The sequence below is a fragment of the Eptesicus fuscus genome, chromosome 11 (genome assembly GCF_027574615.1).
Source record: "Eptesicus fuscus isolate TK198812 chromosome 11, DD_ASM_mEF_20220401, whole genome shotgun sequence".
NCBI lineage: Eukaryota > Metazoa > Chordata > Mammalia > Chiroptera > Vespertilionidae > Eptesicus > Eptesicus fuscus.
This window is the reverse complement of record NC_072483.1, coordinates 44,393,633-44,411,488: the sequence shown is the minus strand read 5'-3', so window position 1 is coordinate 44,411,488 and position 17,856 is coordinate 44,393,633. Positions and strand designations below refer to the sequence as shown.

The 17,856-nt window shown below is 32.9% G+C and overlaps 1 protein-coding gene across 1 annotated transcript in view; it reads left to right on the top strand.

Annotated features, from left to right (window-relative positions):
• SCN7A (sodium voltage-gated channel alpha subunit 7) overlaps nucleotides 1-17,856 on the top strand; it is an 82,730-nt gene that overhangs the window by 22,587 nt on the left and 42,287 nt on the right. The window contains exons 3-10 of the mRNA XM_008138613.3: nucleotides 1,783-1,895; nucleotides 2,251-2,340; nucleotides 3,352-3,480; nucleotides 5,446-5,537; nucleotides 9,644-9,850; nucleotides 13,560-13,629; nucleotides 15,363-15,504; nucleotides 17,212-17,412. Of these exons, the coding sequence (XP_008136835.3) occupies nucleotides 1,783-1,895; nucleotides 2,251-2,340; nucleotides 3,352-3,480; nucleotides 5,446-5,537; nucleotides 9,644-9,850; nucleotides 13,560-13,629; nucleotides 15,363-15,504; nucleotides 17,212-17,412 (1,044 nt within the window). The remainder of the gene's footprint in view (nucleotides 1-1,782; nucleotides 1,896-2,250; nucleotides 2,341-3,351; nucleotides 3,481-5,445; nucleotides 5,538-9,643; nucleotides 9,851-13,559; nucleotides 13,630-15,362; nucleotides 15,505-17,211; nucleotides 17,413-17,856) is intronic.

Below are 17,856 nucleotides of genomic sequence, written 5' to 3'. Positions count from 1 at the left end.
AGCTTTTGTTTTTTTGCGGCCCACATGAACTTAAACTTTGTTTATTTGGCCTGTGTTAGCCTTTGAGTTTGACACGCTTGTGTAGAGCATTCATTGATATACCAATAGAATTGAAGCAAAACTCTGGATGGACGGCAAGGTGATCATTTTATAGAACCACAGCTCTTCTGAGATATCCATAGATTGTATGTTGGAAAAGGTTTCCATTTAGAACATATACTAGTATGTATAAATAATTAGCACATATATATTTTTATTCACTAATATAAATATAAATACCTATATACTAGTATAAATAACTATATACACTTATATAAATACTTATATATATAAGTGATTGGCTATTTAAAGTTATCAATTTTAAAGAACTATATCTATAATAATAAAAGCGTAAAATGCAAATCGACCAAACTGCCATCTGTACATCCTTCCAGATGACCTTCCGGACGAAGCTGGGCTGTGAGAGACAGATGGAGGCAGCTGTCACAGCCGCAAAGGCCTACTCTTTCATGAATTTCATGCATTGGGCCTCTAGTATAAATATAAATACCTATATATAATTACCATATACACTTCTGTATAATTATATGTTATATAACATAAAATATAATACTATAGTATACCCAGTGGGGCAAAAGTAGATTTACAGTTGTATGTGAAACAATTTATTTGTATTATAATTTATTAATTATTGTATTACTTTCCATATGAACAACTATAAACCTACTTTTGCCCCACCCTATATAAGAGATCATATTTAATACATATAATTTAGTATATTATAGTATACTAAAGGCTTGATGCATGAAATTCATGCAAGGGGCTCGGTCCTCACAGCCACAGCAGCTTACCTTGGCCCTGGCAGCCCCGACTTGGTCCAGAAGGTTGTTCGGAAGGACGTCTGGTCTAGTTAGCATATTATGCTTTTATTATTATAGATTGTATTACACTGCATTATATGCTATATATTATATCCTGTTATATAACATATATAATACTCAATATGAAATGTATTTATGCACATATCACAATAAATGAATTTTCAATTGGATATGTATTATAGTAAAGGTGTGTATACAGAGACATACACACACACTTTCACTGTGTGTAAGTGTATATACATATATATTGTAGATACACACATATATATACATATATACAGATACACACATATATACATAAATGACTCATTTTAAGGATTTTTTTTATCTTTCATTAGTTTTGGTTTTATGTTCCAATGTATTATATTTACATGATTTAAATGTATGTTATGAAAATGATAATAAACAAGTGGGGTTTTATACCATGGATAATTACTAATGATTGGGGTAACATTTAGGTACATTTGGGTCATTTTTACTATTGTAATCCCACACCTCATTGGCTTTGAAATAAAATTAATGTTTTTTTACATTCATTGAATTCTGGTATGTGTAAATAAATCTCCGTGAATCATTAATATATACCTTTCTTCCTATTATTTTAATTTTGCTGGAAATTTTGAGGACTGGTGTGTGGCAAATGGTTTTCTCAGTAGAATCCTTCCCTCCACCCCCCGCAAAAAATAGTGGTAGATAAGCCTAAATATCAATTAAAAGAGTATTGAAAAAACACTTTTCCATTGGTTTTATATGTAAAAGAATATCAAAATATAAGAAAAATGTAATTGTTAGAACTCATGACGGAAATGACCAATGTCAATATGTTGCATAATTGGTTAGATTATATAGTTCATGTTCTAATTTCACATGATCTTTTTTTTTTTTTTTTTTTGCCTTACAGACTTTCATGGTATTAAATAAGAAGAGAAAAATTTTCAGATTTAATGCCACCTGGTGTACATTGTCTCCTTTCAGTTCAATTAGAAGAGCAGCTGTTAAGATTTTGGTACATCCATATCCTTTTCTATTGGCTTTAGAATGTACAAATATCAAATGCAACCGTTTTATTCAAATATTGCTGCAGTCATTTCCTCTTTTGAATTGATATCTCATTTTAGGTCATATACAAATTTGGATTATAACTGCACTAAATGTTTCATATTTGAAAATTCATTTAAATATATTTTCAAGTACACACAACAGTAGTAAACATTAATAAATCTTAATCTTCATCATTTATCAATAACTAATATATTTTTGATAATTTAAGAAACTATTTTATCTCATATGTGTACATACATATAAACAGATTTAGAAACATATATTTCCAATATTATTTATTATCTATTATTCCTTGACTGCAGTCTACCTTTTTTCGACTATTAATTTTGATTAGTGTTCTGATTGACTGCACATTTATGTCCCTGACTGAGAGGCCAAAGTGGGGGCCAGAATTACAGTAAGTTATATAATTTCATTGTATGTAATCTAATATAAGATTATATTTTATATTTACATGTGGCATTATAGTACATTACATACTAAGTATTATAACATTGCATAATTTAATATTTATAATGTATATATAATATTCATTGTACATAATATAATACTTATATATCATGATTAATGAATTTGCCAAATAGAACTCTACATATATATCAACTAATCAATTTTAATACCCTTTCTACCCTTTCATTATTTCCAAACCTGTTAGGTTAACATTGTGTAAATTTGTGTCTTTAGCTGTATGTTTATGTCTATGGTATAATTTTAAAGTTAATCACTAAGGATTAATGTAATATTTCAGTGCCTCAGATTTTCTTTACTATTGCAATCCCATACCTGATTTGCTTCAAACTCAAATCACTTTATTCTTTTTATTCTTTAAGAAAAGTTATTTTCCTTTCTTTCTATCTCTTTTCTCTTTCCTGAGAGATGTGAGTAGATTGAGTTGCATTAGCCTATAATGATGGAAAGGCCCATTACATTTTCTAGGGATGAAGGCTTTTTTGATGCTACCTCTCAAGTTTAATTCTGTTCTTAAAACTAGTTGAAATTGGAAGATAAATATAGTACTGATTCACTATAAAAATCCTTATTTAAACATATGATAAAATTAGTCTTTAAACTACTTTACAATTCAGTGTGATCCCCAATATGGAATAAAGTTGATATTTTATATTTCTAAATATATAGAGAGAATATAACCTTGAGCTAGGATTGTTGAAAAAACTGATAATCAAATTATATGGTTAATGCCATGAGACATATGCCACCCTAGAAGCCCTATCTAAAGCCTGTCTGTGGTTCAAAGGGCACTTGCTTTTCTTATTGTCTGGTTGGTTGCTTGGTTCATTAGTTGATTGTTTGCCAGACAGTTATCATAAACATTGTATTTCAGAACTGACAATGTATTATTTTCAATATATATATATGTATAATTTTTAATATATAATTTTTTCTGCAGGATCACTTTGCTTGCAATTTACACATTTGAAATACTTGTAAAACTCATTGCAAGAGGCATCTGGACAGGATCTTTCTACTTCTTTGGTGATCCGTGGAACTGGCTTGACTTCAGTGTAACTTTGTTTGAGTGAGTATTTATTTAAGTTGTGAACATCTTAATACCTTGCTAAGCATATACTTTTCATTAAAAAATTGAAGTTGGCAAAATTTTCTGCCCCAAAAATTTTTGCAAATATAGAGTATTTTATAAATTCTAATCATAGTGAGTTCTCTCAGACAGCTCCAACTGAACTAGGTAATAGGATATGGAATAAGAATGAAAGGAATGGGATATTATCTATGTTTTCAATATGAAATGAAGAAAATAGAGGTTGATTTTTGCTTTTTAAGTTAGTTTTAGTGAGCAGAAAATCTTCTGGAGACTCAGCAGAGGATACTAGCATATTTGGTTCTGTCTCACATTTACTTTTTTTTTTAGCTACCTTTCTTAATACCAATAATATATATTAGATATCTGAATAAGATATTTTAAAAATACACACACATACATTTTCTACATTTCATAGAGTGTTGTTACATTAAATTCTAATGATTTACATGTGTATTTATTTTTTCAATGCATCTGTTTAATATACTCTGCTTTGTAGCTGAGTGATTAATGGTGTTGAACCCCTATTAAATAAATTAAAAATAATATTCTATTTCTAGATTTTGGGTAAAGAATTTTTCTTCAAAAAATCTTTATAAAGGTTAATAATTAGTGTCTGCCATATGGTAAGCAATAAAAAATAGTAGCTAAAATTATTGCAATTATCACTACTACTTCTATTACTATCACTAATGACCCATTGCACAAAATTCATACATGGGGAGGGGGTGTCCCTAAGCCCAGCCTGCACCCTCTTCAATCTGGGACCCCTCGGGGGATGTCTAACTGCCGGTTTAGGATCGGACCTAAACCGGCAGTCGGACATCCCTCTCACAATCTAGGACCGTTGGCTTTTAACCGCTCACCCTACCTGCTTGCCTGATCACCCCTAACCACTCTGCCTGCTGGCCTGCTCGCCCCCAAATGCCACCCCCTGCTGGCCTTCTCGCCCCCAACTGCCCTCCCTGCTGTCCTGATCACCCCCAGCTGCCCCCACCCTGCTGGCCTGATTGCCCCCAATTGCTCCTTTGATGGCCTGCTCACCCCCAACTGCCCCCCACTGCTGGCCTGCTCGCCCCCAACTGCCCCCCCTGCTGGCCTGCTTGCCTCCAACTACTCTGCTCCCACCAACCTGATCACCCCCAACTTCCCTCCCCTCCTGGCCTGATCTCCCCTAACTGCCTTTGCCTCAGCCCCACCACCATGGCTTTGTCCAGGACATTCGGAAGGTCTCCCAGTCTAATTAGCATATTACCCTTTTATTAGTATAGATTATTTCTGCTGTTGCTGTTGGCAAACAGTTAATAGCTAACATTTAGATATCAAATAGCATGTGCCAGTTGCTTTTCTATGCACTTTACATATATTAGCTCACCTAGTCCTAACCCTCTGAAAAAGAAAGTATTATCCACACCTTACTTCTGAAGAAACTGAGGCAAGAAAGGTTAAGTAATTTTTCTCTGTCACACAGCTAGTGAAGAGTGGATTTCTACATAGGCAGTCTGGATCCAGAGTCTGTGCTCTGGACCAGTATGTACCCTGCCTTCTGCTATCACCACCATTACCATTGTCATCATCAGAATCACCTTAAACCCTTACATTGAAACTCATTCCTTTAAAAGACTGTGGGTTTGTATTTTAAAGAATCTTTTTGTTAGTTAAGCAACAAAATATTTATGAAGATGACATAAATATGGACTTAAGAGTACTCACTGTCAAAATTTTATAAATTCTCATAATTTATTTGTGGATTAATATTTACCCGGCTACTTTGCACATTGTAGCAATCTTTGTCTTCCAATCAGTAATAAAACTATTTTCAAAATGGAACAATGAAAGCAAGGAAAATGTTTGGATATATGGTTTTTAAAATAAGTTTTAAAGAACATAAGGAGCCAAAGATACGTTGTATAACCTCTAAATAACTCTAACTTAATTCCACAGGCACATAACAATATATTCGCCTCTAAACTTCACACCAATATTTAGAGTTGCAAGAAGTTTGAGAATTTTGAAAATTATTCCCTTAAACCAAGGTAAGAAATGATATTGAGTTCCTTTTGTTCATTTTGTTTTATGTACTTCCATATAATCATTTGAATTCCTCTGTTATTGTTTGGAGAAATATTAAATTGAATACTGCTTCAGCTTATTCAATTAATGAATTATATGATATTTAAATTTGTTTCAGTCATTACAGGAAAGGCAAAAAATTTACACATTTGACTGTTATTTATTTGAGGTGGGTTCAATAATTATAAAATATAGAGATCAATCAAAAATATAATTTTTCTATTTTTTAATATTTATTTATTTATTCTTATATCTTAAATATGAACTTATATAATTGTCTTTAGACTTCTTAGAGAGACAGCAGCCTAGACAGATATCTAATCTAACTTCTCCTTTTTCTAATTGCATCTAACAACCAGATGAAATGAATAAAGTAATGTAAAATAAGAAATTCCTTTTTGTTCTGAGTGCTTGGATAAGGTGTATTCCATATGCTACAAAATTCAAGGAGTTCCTGCTAAATAAGGCTGTGACCACATTGATGGAAGATGCTGAGGACAAATTTTAGCTCCCATTCCTGAAGATATCTTAAAACCTTCTAATTTGTTATTAACAAAGTAGAAAACTCCAATGATTCAGACTAGTACGAAATAGTTAGTAGATCAATAAACCCTGAGGCAAGTGTGATAATACCAAAAGTAAGAACTACAGGCAACTTTTGTGCACTGGTACCCCATGAAGAATGCCAAACACATGCATACTGTGTATCAATTCAAACAAATTCCAGGTTGGCAAAACAGCAAAAAGATTGGGGAGTGTGGTGATGGATGCATAACCATGTGGCCATACTAAAACATTAAATTGTACACATTAAATGGGTGAATTGTATGGTTTGTGAGTTATATCTCAGTAGAGGTGTATAATAAACATGATTTGTGCATGACAGTTTTGCCAAACCCAGTGAAGAAACCAGTGAGAATTGCCCTGCTAGGAATAGTCACAGTCTGAACTTCCTTACTGGTCTCTACAAATCATTAGAACATAAAATTGCATCAACTGCATCTTAATCTTGACAAGGATTATAGAAGAAATCAGGTGGATCCCAGTTAATACAAGAGGAATACATACACTAGAGTTCAGAGCACTCAGGCTGGTAGAATCTGCTCTTTACAAGGGAGAAAGTAATCAAGGCACATAGCAGCAATATAAAATGTATAAAAATATTTTGCAACACAGAAAGAGAAACATACTATTTAAGAGAATGAAAATAATTCTCTTTTTTTCTTTAAAAACAGTGCTCTAAGAAATAGGAGCAAGCATAAAAATATCATATTTTGTAGTCCCAATTGAGACTCTTTGAAGCAAAAGAGGAAAATGAGATTATAAAATGACAAATAAAAATACTCTTAAAACTAAAATATGATAAAATTATAATAACTTTGGTTAATATTTGATGGCAGTAAAATATAGTATCATCTCTATAGTATTATGGTAAAGCAAAACCTGTTGTACAGAAAAATTAGAGACATTCTATATTAATGCAGTAGAACCAAAAATTGGATGGATTAATAAAGGAGAGAAAATTTAAGTTTCATTTTATGGATAATAGGTAATACTAAAAAGGAGGCAGAAAAATGTAAAAGACAAATTATTAAAAAATACACTAGAATTTTTTAATCACTTAAATCAGGCGTCCTCAAACTACAGCCCGCTGGCCACATGCAGGTGTTTTTGCCGTTTTGTTTTTTTACTTCAAAATAAGATATGTGCAGTGTGCATAGGAATTTGTTCATAGTTTTTTTTTTAAACTATAGTCCGGCCCTCCAACGGTCTGAGAGACAGTGAACTGGCCCCCTGTTTAAAAAGTTTGAGGACCCCTGACTTAAATTGAGAAAGACCTTAGTTACAAATGGAAAAGGCTCATCTTATACTAGATAAATAAACAAACAAACAAATAAATAAATAAATGATACATTCATAAAAGTATTACAAAACTCCTACAAGCAAAAAAGCAAAGATAAAGAGCCTATGGAAAGGTAATCCTTAGGCCTCGTGAGTGGGCAGTAGAGTTTCAGAACTTGGAGGGCATGTAGGCAGGGAGGTTATGACACCAGAACTTCATACCTGTTTGTCATTTATGTGTGAAGTGAACAGAAAAATAATCTCAGTCACCCAAGAGTTCTTGAATTTTACATGTGTCTTTCCTGAATGTCTGCTGAAAAACAAAAATATAAAAATAAAATATTCAACAATGAGAAGATTTACTATCAAAAGTAATCACAATGAAGTCTTAAATCATTTCAACAGAGAATGAATTACAAATTATGTTGTTAGTGGGTTGCAAAACAGAATACAAATATTATAAATTATAACTTGGACATCTGTGGGTCATTCTTGAACTAGAAACATATGTTGTTTGTGCTTTTAAAAACTTTGGAATAGATACCAACCTTATAAAAATCTGGTGATTTTACATTCAAATCTAAATTAATTTGGATAAATTGTCAGCATCAATCCAACCAAATTCCTGGATGCAGCTACCACCTGTAATTGAAGAGCAGCTTACCCTTTAGGTCAGGCACATTCATCCAAGTCTCCTCCACTCCCTACTTGCACGAATTTATATTTTCTGACAAGCCTTTGTAAGAATATCAATGTTATCTTTCCTGTAAATCATGAAAAATAATATACAATGCTAAATCCATAAAATTCAACTATTATAATTAGGTCAGAGGTTCAAAATTATATTAATAAAAATGAGAACTAGAAACTGAGAAATGTGAGAAAGCAAAAAAATGATTATGTTCTTATATGAGAAGACTATGGTAGATACAGTTTTATTTTTGATGTAGAGAGTACGTTTGTTGAAAATAAGAATTTAAGTTTGATACAGGTGCTCAAAATAGACACACTAGAAGAAAAAAGAAAAATATTAAAGTTAATTTAGGAAAGATAAAACACATAGAAAATCATAAGGGAAATATAAAAATAGGAAACCAAAATGGCAAAGGCCAATCCAAAACAAAGGCAATTTATGAAAATAAAAATAATTGAGTTAAATGTTTCTGTTAAAATGTAGGGACTTTGATATTAAATCAGAAATAAATTGAACTCCCCCAGAGATACCTAAACTAAAACAAAATAAAAGTTTAAAACTAAAATGAAGGGGAAAACAATACCAAGAAATCAAAGTCAAAGTTGGCATATGGTAGGTAACAATGAATAGTAGATAATAAAGAAAATTATTAATCAGTTTGATTCTGTAAAATTGGATGGTGACTTTTTTACCTTCAAACAAAATGTTACCAAAGAATAAAACTCACAAAAACCTGGTTTATATATACTGTATATGTATACACACATACAAATATACACATATACAAACACACACATGTGATATTATTTAAGAGCTACTCCAATAAAACAATATGGAACATTTTTCAGTAAAATAATATACAGAGGGCTCGGGGTAGTTGCCAAACAGAAGTAAGTGCAAATATACATGTTTTAAAAGTTCATTATGATAGCCACAGAAATTACATTATAGTAAAGTGATCCCATTTTTTCTTCTAATAAAATGGAAATACTTATTAAATATTTCATTTTTAATGAAGACTTGGTTATATACATATGTAGTGTTTTGGTTTAGCCATTGGTTTTACATCTCTTATTTAATCAGCTCCAAAAAATGAATTCTTAAAAATTAATGAAAGAATATTATAGAATACTGCTGTTTCAAACTAGTTTTTGTTTCAACATTTTCAACTCATTTTGATTAATAACTCTATATTTTACATATGCTTATAAACAATAGTGATTGGTATGAAAAGCAGTAACCAAGAGAGAAAGTCTGTCCTTTATGTAGTAAAGAGAAACAAACAAATGCCTAATTATAAAATATATTGTGACTACATTATTTTGTTAAGTATAAAAAAATTAGCAATTATACAAAAACCTTCCAGTTTGGTGTTTTATTCATTTTATTTATTAGACCTAGATAATGGTAAATTAGATTATGAAACACAAAGCTACCAATTTCAATGGATATGTATTTGCCATGGGAGAAGTTTGCTAATGTTGCTTTACTAAAGTATATTACTTTATTGGAAACAAACTTGTCTCTTTTCAGGTGTGAAGTCTTATGTAGGGATCCTGCTCCAATGCTTGAAGAAACTTACCGGTATCATTATCCTTACTCTATTTTTTCTGATCATATTTTCTCTAATTGGGATGGGGTTCTTCATGGGCAACCTAAAGCATAAATGTTTCCGATGGCCCCAAGAAAATGAAACTGAAATCCTGCACAACAGAACCAGAAACCCATGTTATATTCGAGGTAAGAATCACTTGCCATCTATGTCAAACAATTTAAATGCTTCTTTAGGGGGACGGGGGGTATTTTTAGTTCTATTTTTTAAAATTGAGGTGTAATTTATGTACCATAATAGTCACAGTTTTAGTTTGTTCACAAGGTTTTATAACCATCACCACTATCTAATTCTAGAACATTTTCATCACCCTAAACAGAAACTCCTATCCATTACCATTCATTTCTCATTCCCCTTGCACCAGCCCCTGGCAACCACTAATCTACTTTTTGTATCTATATACTTTCCTATTCTGGACATCCTATCTAATAAAAGAGTAATATGCAAATTGACTACCACTCCAACACACAAGATGGCTGCTCCCATGTGGTCAAAGATGGCTGCCCCCATGTGGACACAAGATGCCCACCACAGATAGCCAGCAGGGGAGGGCAGTTGGGAGGGACCAGGCTTGCAAGGGAGGGCAGTTGTGGGTGATTAGGCCAGCAGGGGAGGACAGTTGGGAGGGACCAGGCCTACAAGGGAGGGCAGTTGTGGGCAATCAGGCCAGCAGGGGAGGGCAGTTGGGAGAGACCAGGCCTGCAAGGGAGGGAAGTTGGGGGTGATCAAGCCTGCAGGGGAGGGCAGTTAGGGGTGACCAGGCCGGCAGAGGAGTGAAGTTGGGGGCAACCGGGCTTGTAGGGAAGGGCAGATAAGAGCAATCAGGCTGGCAGGGGAGCAGTTAGGCATCAATCAGACTGGCAGGAGTGTGGTTAGGGGGTAATCAGGCTGACAGGTGGAAGCAGTTAGGGGCAATCAGGAAGGCAGGCAGGCGAGCAGTAGGGAACCAGCAGTCCTGGATTGTGAGAAGGATGTCTGACTACCTGTTTAGGCCCGATCCTATACGGGCAGTTGGACATCCCTCAAGGGGTCCCAGATTGGAGAGGGTGCAGTCTGGGCTGAGGGACACACCCCCCCATGCACGAAATGTCACTAGTTTCATATAAATGGAATCAAGCAGTGTATGGTCCTTTGTGACTAACGTCTTTTACTTTCTTCTTTGGAGAAATGTCTATTCTAATCTATTTCTCTTTGAGTTATTTTTCTGTTTATTATTGAATCAAAATAAGGTTTTATATATCCTGGATTCTAGACTCTTATCAGATACATGATTTGAAAACATTTTCTCCATTCTATGGGTTGTCTTTTCACTTTCGTGATAGCATCTTTTGGATCTCTAAAGTTTCCAATTTTGAGCATATTTTAGGCTAATAGAAATAATATTTACCATAATCTTGCAGAGGAGGCATGAATAACCCCTGGTACAAATAAGGAAATGAAGTTCAGAGAAATTTAGTGAATGCTCCAGAATACTGTAACTACATGGGGATAAAATCAGGATTCTAACCAAGCACAATCCAGGTTTAATACCCATTCCCTTTACACAGACCATACTCTTACTGGATTTTTCTCTCACATTAAAATTATCAGGTCCTTTCTGACAGTATTTAGAAAAAAATAAAAGCATATTTTTCAACTAATAAAAACCAAATATTGATTAACCTTATGTAGTCCTTCTACATTAATTTATACTTCGGATTTAATAAGTTCTAAAATAAATCTTAATCAATTCTACTCTTTAGTTTTCCCCATGAAATGATAATGATGCAAGTAATACAGAATTATTAGCATATGAGTATGTGAAATGTTTCCTTATAACATGTGTCTATTTCAAGGCCCCAATTTTAGTGGTGAGAACATTAGGAGATAGATATTAAATGTTAGATTACAATTGAAATACCCTTTGGTTCCTTTGACAATGTAACAAAATATGCTAATTACTTAAAAATAATTTTTGCTACTTCACTAATTATTGCTAAGAAAACAGGTTATTTTCATCTTTGTTAAAATATATTAAGAACAAATCACTTTTAAAGATTACCTCTTTAAAATAGTCAATCCATTTCCTCAAATAGCATGCTAGGAGCTGCTGAAATATAATATTATTAACCTAATTGTCATGTCATAATCCTTGTACATAGAAAAGTATTTGGGACTGTCCAGTTTTACTAATGTCAAATTTCAATTGTTTTTTAAAATTTATCTTTATTATTGAAAGTATTACTGATGTCCCCCTTTCCCCCCCTTGACTCCCTCCTCCTCACTCCCATCCCCTCCTCAGACTTTCGTCTCACTATTGTCTGTGTCATTGGGTTATGCATATATGCACATAAGTTCTTTGGTTGTCATTTCATTTTTAACTGCTATTCAAGAGGTTTGATCAATGGTTTCTAATTATGTATAATTTAAAAATTCTTCTAAAATGATTTTAGATGACAAATTTAAGTGACATTATTTGAGATTGGAGTAATTCAGTTTTGTATATATAACATATATAGTACAATTTTATGTACATGTATTTTTTTGTATGTACATACTCTTACACATACACACACACACACACACACACACACTCAGAACTGCTCTCATGGGTTTGATTTCTATGATTTGAATTTAGGATCTAAAAATAAATGCTCCTAGGAATGCATGTTCCCAACCCTGGTAACTATATTTATAAATACACAGTTTACATTTTAATAGGTAACGATATCTGGATAAATTCTATGGGCTATAATTCAGATCAGCTTCGGATGTGGTTGAAATTAGGTGACACCAGGGAAATAATTGGCTCTGGCTGCTCAATGAAGAAAAATAAGCTTCGAAGTGAGAAGAGAATGGAAATTTAACCCAAAGACAGAAAATCTTGTCTTCTGCTCAGGAAGAGCATCAGGAATAAATCTTGGAAATAAAGACCCTTGGCTTTCCAACATATTAGTTTTAGGAAATTTTCCTTCAGGGGTCTGGATGTACCTGGCTGGTTACATTCATTTTCTTGAACTCTAATTTTGAAAGGGATTCTCCTCTTTCTACACTGAGTTTTGTCACGTTCAGGTTAGTGAAGTAGATGGATTGCCAGAGGACTTTTGGCCTGTGCTTCAGATGCTGAGACAGCTTCCTTGATAAAAGTATGGAGTTTCCTCAAAAAGTTAAAAATGGAACTCCCATTTGACGCTGTGATCCCACTTCTAGGACTATATCCCAAGAAACCAGAAATACCAATCAGGAAGGATATATGCACTCCTATGTTCATAGCAGCACAATTTACACTAGCTAAGATTTGGAAACAACCTAAGTGCCCATCAGCAGATGAGTGGATTAAAAAAACTGTGGTACATCTACACAGTGGAATACTAAGCCTCGATAAAAAAGAAGGAACTTTTACCATTTGCAACAGCATGGATGGAACTGGAGAGCATTATGCTAAGTGAAATAAGCCAGTTGGAGAAAGATAAATATCACATGATCTCACTCATATGTGGGATATAATGATCAACATAATTTGATGAGCAAAAATAGATCTAGAGACAAATAGCAGAGGAGGTCGGGGGGGTTAGAGAGCAACCAAAGAACTTATATGTATGCATATTAGCATAACCAATGGACACAGACACTGGGGCGGTGGGGCTTGCCTGGGGTGGGAATGGCTGGAGGGGCAGGGGGGACAATGCGGGGGTGGGGGGGTGGAGGAGACATATGTAGAACTTTAGACAATAAAAAAAGAAAGCCAGGCTATATGCTAATTTCTTCTCACTATAGAGGTTTAAATGGCTTTCAGATATGCTGTTCACTCAAGATTAGAAAATTAGATATAGAATATAATTTATTTCTTATTTTCAGAAACAGAAAACTATTATTATTTGGAAGGAGAAAGATATGCTCTCCTTTGTGGCAACAGATCAGATGCCAGGTAAGTGAGGTTAATGTTTTCTTCTGTCAAGTCAGTATTATCAATCAATTATATTTATTGGATAATTATTATCTTTACTTATGGTTCCTATTTGATTAGATCATCTATTTTTCTTTCTTTGAAACCATGCTGAGAATGAATAGTATGGAATACTATTAAACCGATTCTATTTTTTTTTTTTTTTTTTTTTAGAAAACAATGGGCAAGCTAGCTAAATGATTTGTTTAAGGTCAAGAAAAATATAATGCTCATTTGTAAACAGCAGAGCTGGGACTTAAACAAGATCTGATTTTTTCTGTTTTTAGCGTGCCTCAGAGCTAGCAGAAAATACCAAAAAAGACAATAAAATTTTTTCTTTGGCCCCAAGTCTTTGAAGAAAGAAATATTAAAGACATGCTGTTGTTTCACTTATTTATGGCTTGTCTATCTTTTATGACTATAATGTTAATTAAGAAAAAGCTTATTGTTCTTGAAAACAATATTTATAAGTAATTCTTCAGTGAGAACACAACTCTCATGTCTTGTCCTATAATTTCAGATGAAGAGATAATAAAGTAGAAATAAAGTGCTTCTTGACAGTGCAATGCCTTTCGGAGTTCCTTATGCTACTTTCCGCAGCTGGATGACTTGTTACCCATCTGTAGGCTTACTTTTTCTTAGGCTCAGGGGCCCACGTTGACAAATGGCACATGATGGGGAGAGGAGCCTAAATTATGCAGTTTTGTCGTATTTCATTGATTTAGATATTTTGTCGCTTGCTCAACTCTTTTTGCCCAGCCACTTCTGGGTTTACACTCTATTCTCAAGTCCAAATTGTGAACTCATCCCATTGTGTCTGTCGTATACAACACCAGCTAACTCCTCTTTGTGGACATTCCTAACACATATTGAAGATACCTGGTTATGAATATCCAGAATCACAATAATATATTTCAAGGCCAGAAAGTCATGCAATACTTCACCTATAGCCATCATACTTTGCTGCAGGATAAATGATCCCAAAAGTTAGTGCCTTAAAAACAAATATTCATTTGTTCAGATTATGTGGATCAACAATTTAGAAAGCCTCAATGCGTAATTACTTTTTATACCTATGTTTGTATCACATTTATTAAACATTAACCAATGTTCAAAATAAGACACTTGGCCAAAGCCAAAATAATGTATGAGGGAACTAGGATAGATAATCATTTATTGGGCCACTACTGTAATAATTGACCTCAACACTCAAGCCCCCAGTAGATAAAAGTATGAAGACTCCATAAAAGGAAATGAAATATTATTTGTTCTTTCCATGGTAGTGCAAGTACTGCTTGTAATTACTGATATAATAAATGTTTTCTCACCCTTAGATAATAGGATCTAAGAATTTGAGGTGAGACCAATTAAAAATTAAACCCTTAACTCTTGTAGTTTTATTTTTATTATGTTATAGTTCATCATTCATAACTTCACGCTGATATTGGTTACTAAAGAAACCTTTAACAAAGGCTTGGCAAAAAGTACTTGTCAGGCCCCTTTTCTTTTTAGCTTAATTAACACTCTTCACTTATACCAACTTAAAAATCTAACTCATTTGCAGCTTTCCCCTGGAAATTGTTTGGGAGAAGATTGCTCCCTATGGAAACAAGAGCCCTTTCTGATTTATGGGCAAATGTTCTAGATTTATGATTTGGCCATAATCTGGAAGTCACCTAAAAGTAAGCAGTTGTTCTTTTCTTTGTATTCTTTAGTCAGTGTCCTGAAGGATATGCGTGTATAAAAGCTGGCATGAATCCTGATAATGGCTACACAAATTTTGACAACTTTGGCTGGGCCTTGTTAGCCCTATTCCGGTTGGTGATGCAGGACTACCCTGAAGCACTGTATCATCAGGTAAGAACAGAGAGAATATGCCATGCATATAAGAATGGTACCACACCCCTCCCTTTTAAGACAATGTTCAAATGTGACATAGTTTATTACATTTGGATGTGAAGAATTTGAAGACAGAAGGAAAGAGAACAAGAATTATTAAGGATCAAACTATACCCTAACACTGTATTGAAGTTTGTACTCTTATGTGTGATATCTCATTTAACCTTTGCAACAATCCTACATAGTGCGTATATACATCTGATTTTTATATGAAGACACTAAGATCACAGTGGCTGCGTAACCTCTCCAAAGTTACAACACAGGTATATACGGGGATCACTGTCCTGCTCTGTGATATGAACTAAGTTAAGAAGATTTCTGGGTACCAATTCTTCAGTCACAAATTTGAACCTATGAGATTACCAAGTATTACATAATTATTTATTGAATACCAACAATGGGCTATTTTTTTTTCAATTCTTCTATTCTCATTTCTCTTTAATGTTTAATCATGCCTCAGTTGTAACAGAAGGCTTGCTGTTATCAGACTTGAAATCCAAATTCTGAAAGTGTGTCTTCATCACTGATGATTTGTGTGCCATAGTTTCTCAAGAAGATATAATAATAATTAAAACAAAGATTCAAGTTTTTTATTCAGAGAGGATTCTGACTCCTGAATATAGTACAGTAAATGACAGCTAGTTCAATAGGAAAAAATATTTAACCAAATCTTAAACAGTTGACTCATTGGGATACTAGGGTTTATTAAAAATATTTTTAAAGACTATATACTATAGATTAATGAAAATTATTTCTCATGGAATGTTACAACTTCCTATTAATCAGTACCTTCTTAACTCTTTATATCAACACAATATTTTCTGTAAATAATGCTTATTTATTGAATCAAATGGATATTTAAAAATTAAACTATTCCCATTTTTTTCTTGACTTTGTTCATATATTTTTAACAAGGAGGATAAATCAATGGACTATATTTTGGATTTGTAATGTCTACTTAAAATTTTCTAAATTTTTTTAATTTTATGATCTGTCTTAGGTACTTATTATGAAATAAAAACTAGTTAATGCTTAGTTTGGAAATCTAAAATTTAGTATTTTTCTATCTATAAATGAATACACATAAGTGAATTATATGTCTTTCCCTTGTGATTAATCCTAAAGTTCTTTACCAAATAGATATTCTGACAGGTACAGAAATATTTCTTTTCCCCATCCTTTTGAATACCTAATTTTGGATTTTGTTGTAATATTTCCATAAAGTAATTATTAGAAGAAAGTAATCTGTAAACATTCATTTTCTAACTTTATTAAATTTCATATATTTAAAGATTCCATTGCAAAGAAAATAACCTTCCATATTTAGATCATCCAGCTTTCTTTATTGGGAGATGACAATTTTTTACTTTTACTATGTTTTCTTTATTAATGAAGACATAAAAGTCAAATGCTTACCCTAAATTAATTAAATTACTCAAATCTTTTTTTGGTTTTGTACTATATATTTTATACCTTAGATAAGTCTAGAGTTGAAGTTCATTTTGCTTATTTTTCCACATAGAGCCAGTGCTTGAACTGTCTTGTGATTACATTTCACTTATGACTAAATTATTTTCATAAAAAAACTTCATTTTTATTTTAAAAAAGATTACAGGAAAATAAATAACATTTTCCTTTTTTGCCCTGTTTTCCACCTCTCCTTAGATTCTTTATGCTTCTGGAAAGGTCTACATGATATTTTTTATTATAATAAGTTTTTGGTTTGCCTTTTACATGGCAAGTTTGTTTTTGGGCATACTTGCAATGTCCTATGAAGAAGAGAAACGGACAGCTGCTGAAAAAACTAAGAAGATTGGAACAGAATTTCAGCACACTTTACTTCAAGAAGAAAATGAAGCAGCTGAGGTATAATTTTTAAAATGCTTCTTAGAATCACAGAATTTGAGTTATCTTCTTAAGATCTTAGAGTATATTGCTAGATCCTCAATATGTGTGTGGTGCATGATAAGAAGATTGAAAGTAATTTTGATAAGAGCATTTTTTTTCTACATAACATTCTTTCCTGAGTGCACTATAGTAAGAAAAGCCAATACCTATAAATATTTCATTAATATATACATTTTTGTTCCAAAACATGTATTACTGCTGTTAATAAACTATATACATATATATTTAAACTTGACTTCCCACAATGCAGTTATAGTTTATTAATTCAGACTTGCTTCAAATAGCACATCATAATTTTGAAAATTTTGGTGATCAACTCAAAGTGATAATGTCTTCCATAATTAGAAATCACAAAGTACTAAAAGCATGGATAAACAAACATACAGGGCTGAATTTGTAAAA